This window comes from Helobdella robusta (assembly GCF_000326865.2).
Source record: "Helobdella robusta unplaced genomic scaffold HELROscaffold_104, whole genome shotgun sequence".
NCBI classification, from domain to species: domain Eukaryota; kingdom Metazoa; phylum Annelida; class Clitellata; order Rhynchobdellida; family Glossiphoniidae; genus Helobdella; species Helobdella robusta.
Window position 1 is genome coordinate 112,721 of NW_008703589.1, and position 5,462 is coordinate 118,182.

General features: G+C 29.9%; 1 protein-coding gene across 1 annotated transcript in view; it reads left to right on the forward strand.

Annotated features, from left to right (window-relative positions):
* HELRODRAFT_104692 (hypothetical protein) overlaps positions 1-416 on the forward strand; it is a gene marked incomplete at its 5' end in the record, with an annotated part of 3,663 nt that extends 3,247 nt beyond the window's left edge. Inside the window, one exon of the mRNA XM_009012332.1 lies at positions 2-416. Coding sequence (XP_009010580.1) covers positions 2-43 — 42 coding nt within the window. The remainder of the gene's footprint in view (position 1) is intronic.
* Between the last annotated feature and the right edge of the window lie 5,046 nt (positions 417-5,462).

The following is a 5,462-nucleotide window of genomic DNA, read 5'->3' on the forward strand; positions in this document are numbered from 1 at the left end:
ATATATATATATATATATATATATATATAAACTTTCGTGTTGACTGACTATGATGAATATGATTCTTTTAATGTTTTATTGTTGATGTTGTTGTTGTTTTTGTTGTTGTTGTTATGACGATTACATTATAATAATGATAGGAATAATTTTAAATAATTTTAATAGTTATAATTATTATTATAATTGTCATATAAATATATATACCTATATATATTAGTCACAGTTGAATCTCATATGTAGAATGTTTTCGTTATTCATGAATTTTATGACTATTATTATTATTATTATTAATTTAATATTTATATTATTTTATTATTAATATTATTTTATTATTGTTGTTTTTATTTTATGATTATTTTTTTAATTTGGAATTTTAATTAAATATTTATTTCGTGCGTTGGTCACTTTGAGCTGATGAAAAAATGAGTGAATACAGGTAGAGGGTTTATTTCGGTTTTTTTGGGATAAATGAATTGGTGAATGCGTGAATGAATAAATGAATGAATTAATTAAGGAATTAATTAATGAATGAATGGAAGATAAGTGAGTGAATGAATGAATGATTGAATAGATGAATAGATCAATGAAACGAATATTGAAAAATTATGAACAGAGAGTTCCAGAGAAAAGGTCCAGAAAAAGCAAATCCAGATTTAGCAGAAGGGTGTTTAACACGAGTTAAGAAGACGATCGTAAGTGTAGAATGAGGAAGACCATAGTAGAGCGAGTTACAATAATCAATCCTAGAAAAGACTAACGAAGTAACAAGAAGGAAAAGAGTAGGATTGTCAAGAACAGGCAAAAGTTTCTTTATTCTACGTAGATGAAAGTAAGAAATTTTAGAAGCACTATTAATCTGAAGAGAAAGAGACATAGTAGAATTAAAGATAAAACCTAGGCTATGAAACTTGTGAGAAACATCAAGAGTTTTAGAGTCAGGTCAGATAATAGGAGGAATAGTAATAGAGTATTTAGAATTATTAAAACAAATTAATTCAAATTCAGAAGGATTAAGTTTAAGACACATAGAGTCAGACCAAGCGATAATTGAAGAAAGACAGAGATAAATTATGAAGAGCATTATTGAGATTAGATGGAGGAAAAAAAGTATAAATATAAAAATCATCAGTGTATGGTTGACTAGTGAAAGAAAAATTATTAATAATACGAGCTAGTTCAGAAGTATAGAGTGTAAATAGAAGAGGCCAAGGAGAGAACCCTGAGGTACCCCGAAAATAAGAGTAGAAGAGTTAGAAGTAGAATTATTGAGAACAACAGAAGAAAAACGATTACAGAGATAGGAAAAAAACTAAGATAGACAAGAATCAGTGATATTAAAAGAATCATCAAGTAGCCTCAAGAGAATAGTATGATCAACAGTATCAAAAGCTTTTTGTTTGTGTTATCGCATGCACTCCTTAGAAGTTCTAGAAGGATGATAATCCACGTAAAAATAACATTTAGTAAGAACAGTTCACAACATATCATAATGGCTAAATCAACATACCAAACAGAAATTATTTATACATGCATATATACAAAGTAAATCAAGAAATATCAAAAATTATATAACCAAATTAAAAAAAAACCTAGAAACTAGTCAAATAGACATTATTAAAAAAATTGTCCAAAAAAGTAAAATTTAAGGCGACGACGAAAAATAAATTTAGTATGTTTTGTTGGTGTGGTGGTGTGAAGCAAATACAAATACATAACAAAAAATAGTAAAAAGTCGTAAAAATAGTAGTCGGTTACCTACCTACAATTTAATTACTTTCAGGGTCCTAGCTTACATATAATGATTAACTCATCTCACCTACCTACAAATTTGTATTTCTAAGTTTTAGAAATTTTAAATAGTTCAGGTATTGTATTTTACATATTTAACGTTTTTAATTTGCATTTTTGGTATAATTAAATTTTTTTTAATTTTTTTTTAGAAACTTCTTAGATAATGTTTAGCCCTAGCCTACCTACGATTGTTCAACTCATCTCAATCTCATATCTAACAAGATATGGAGATATATGAGAAAAGAAAGGGGCACGAGCAGCTAGTCGAGCAGCAGAGTTAAAAGCTTTACTTGAAGGATAGACTGTAGAATCAGGAAGACCATAGTAGAGCGAGTTACAATAATCAATCCTATATAAGACTAAAGAAGTAACAAGGAGGAGAAGAGTAGGATCATCAAGAAAAGGCTCAAGAACTTCTAGCAACACTATTAATCTAAAAAGAAAAAGACATACTAGAATCAAAGATAAAGCCTAGACTACGAAACTTATGAGAAACATCAAAAGTTTTATTCAAATTAATTCAAATTTAGAAGGATTAAGTTTAAGACACATAGAGTCTGACCAAGCGATAATTGAAGAAAGAAATAGAGATAGATTATGAAGAATACAATTTATGGAGAAATTAGATTAGATTAAATTAGATTAGATGGAGAAACCATGTAAATATAAGAATCAGCGTATGGTTGACTAGTGAAAGAAAAATTATTAATAATAATACGAGGTAGTTCAGAAGTATAGAGTATAAATAGAAGAGGGCCAAGGAGAGAACCCTGAGGTACCCCAAAAGTAGAAGAGTTAGAAGTAGAATTATTGAGAACAACAGAAGAAAAACGATTACAGAGATAGGAAAAAAACTAAGATAGACAAAAATCAGTGATATTAAAAGAATCATCAAGTAGCCTCAAGAGAATAGTATGATCAACAGTATCAAAAGCTTTTTGTTTGTGTTATCGCATGCACTCCTTAGAAGTTCTAGAAGGATGATAATCCACGTAAAAATAACATTTAGTAAGAACAGTTCACAACATATCATAATGGCTAAATCAACATACCAAACAGAAATTATTTATACATGCATATATAAAAAGTAAATCAAGAAATCAAAAATTATATAACCAAATTAAAAAAAAAAAAAAAACCTAGAAACTAGTCAAATAAATAGACATTATTAAAAAAATTGTCTAAAAAAGTAAAATTTAAGGCGACGACGAAAAATAAATTTAGTACGTTTTGTTGGTGTGGTGGTGTGAAGCAAATACAAATACATAACAAAAAATAGTAAGAAGTCTTAAGAATAGTAGTCGGTTACCTACCTACAATTTAATTACTTTCAGGGCCCTAGCTTACATATAATGATTAACTCATCTCACCTACCTACAAATTTGTATTTCTAAGTTTTAGAAATTTTAAATAGTTCAGGTATTGTATTTTACACATTTAACGTTATTAATTATATTGGTATAATTAAATTTAAAAAAAATTTTTTTTTTTAGAAACTTCTTAGATAATGTTAAGCCCTAGCCTACCTACGATTGTTCAACTCATCTCAATCCCTAACTTACCTACGTTAATTCGTAAAGTTATTTGAACAACTATCTTCATTATATTCAATGAATATTTAACATTCTGCTGGTGCTCATAAAAACTGGTTGCTGAAATCATACGTTGGCTTACTGTAGTGGCTTACAGGGTCTCAAATAACTTATGTTGGCTTAATCGGATATTTTTTCATATATACAAAACTATGAGATCAATCAATCAACCAACCAATCAATCAACCAATTATTCATTCAATCAACTAATCAACCAACCAATCGACCAATCAATAAACCATATTTGAAAAATATTTGCAAGGCTTGTTAAAACTCGAACCAACACTTAACTGTACAGATCTACAAACAATTTCGAGATTTTAGTAAAGAAAGAAAAACACAATAGTTGCTTTTATTAAATCAAGAAATATCCAAAAATTATATAACCAAATTAAAAAAACTAGAAACCAGTCAACATTTAATAAAAAAAATAAAAAAGACATTATTAAAAAGATTGTTCAAAAATGTAAAATTTAAGGCGACGACGAGAATAAAATGTGGTTTGTTTTGTTGGTGTGGGGCTGTGAAGCGAAAACAAACAAACACAGCACAAAAAACTAGTAAAAAGTCGCAAGAATAGTAGTCAGTCACCTACCTACAATTAAATTACTCTCAGGGCCCTAGCTTACTTATAATCGTTAACTCAACTCACCTCTCTACAAATAAGTATTTCAACGATTTTGGATTTTACTTGTTTTAGGTATTTTATTTTACATATTTCAGCGTTTTTATTTTACTTGAAACATTTTAACTAATTTTAAGCCCTAGCCTACCTACGATTGTTCAACTCATCTCAATCCCTAACTTACCTACGAATTAAATTAAAGTCAGGTAAAGAAAATAGAAAGTTGAAGAGGAACATAACAACGACGACACCGAATGAATGGATGTTGTGTATGTGTGTCTTGTATTGGTGTGTGTGTGTAAATGTGCGCGCGTGTACTCTCCAGAAACTTCTTCACTCACTACGGACGAACCTCCATTGCATCGACCATCATCTGACACGCATCGTGAATTTGACCGGGTACTGAAAAACACTAAATCTGAAAAAAAAATTAAAAGCTGTTGGAAAAAGTAATAGGCAACTTATCTTATTGAGATAACCTTTAATCCTTCGTTCAAATTCGAGTACTTTCATAGGTACGATGGGACAAAAACAAATTTCCCTTTAATATTATCTTCAAATTGTCGTCGGAATGATCATCATGAGACCACCATCTGAAACGTGCTGACGTCCACCACAGCCCACCTCTCATCATTCTGTAGACAAATTTTTTTTAATTAGCATGTTGGTAAATCAAAGAACAAAAGAACGAACAAATAAATGATTAACTGAATTAGTTAAAAGAATGAATGAATTAATTAATTAATCAATCAATGATTCAATGAATGAATAGAATGAATTAACGAATCATTTAATGGAAGAATAATTTGAAAGATTGAGTAATAAAATGAACGAATGAATTAATGAGAAAAATGAGAAAACGAAACTAATCCTTACTTCAAAAATCGTCGTTACTGTACTCCGTTGCACCGACCACACAATCATCTGGTCGGCACACAAGATGTCATCCGAACTTCTGAGTGTCAGTCGAACAGCCAACGAGCTGATTCTTCCTACACCACCATCATCATACGTAAATCATCATGAGACCACCATCTGAAACGTGCTGACGCCCACCACTGCCCACCTCTCATCATTCTGTAGACAAAATTTTTGATTAGCGTTGTAGTAAATGAACTTTCGAACGAAGGAACAAACGAATAAATGATTGGTTGAATGATAAAGTGAATGAATGAATTAATTAATCAATAAATAAATTAACGAATGAATATAATGAATTAATTAATCAATTAAATAATTTGAAAGATTGAGTGAAAATATGAATGAATGAGAAAAATAAAAAACGAAACTAAACCTTACTTCAAAAATCGTAGTTGCTGTACTCCATTGCACCGACCACAATTATCTGGTCGGCACACAAGATGTTATCCGAACTTCTGAGTGTCAGTCAAACAGCCAACGAGCTGATTCTTTCTACACCACCATCATCATACGTAAATCATCATGAGACCACC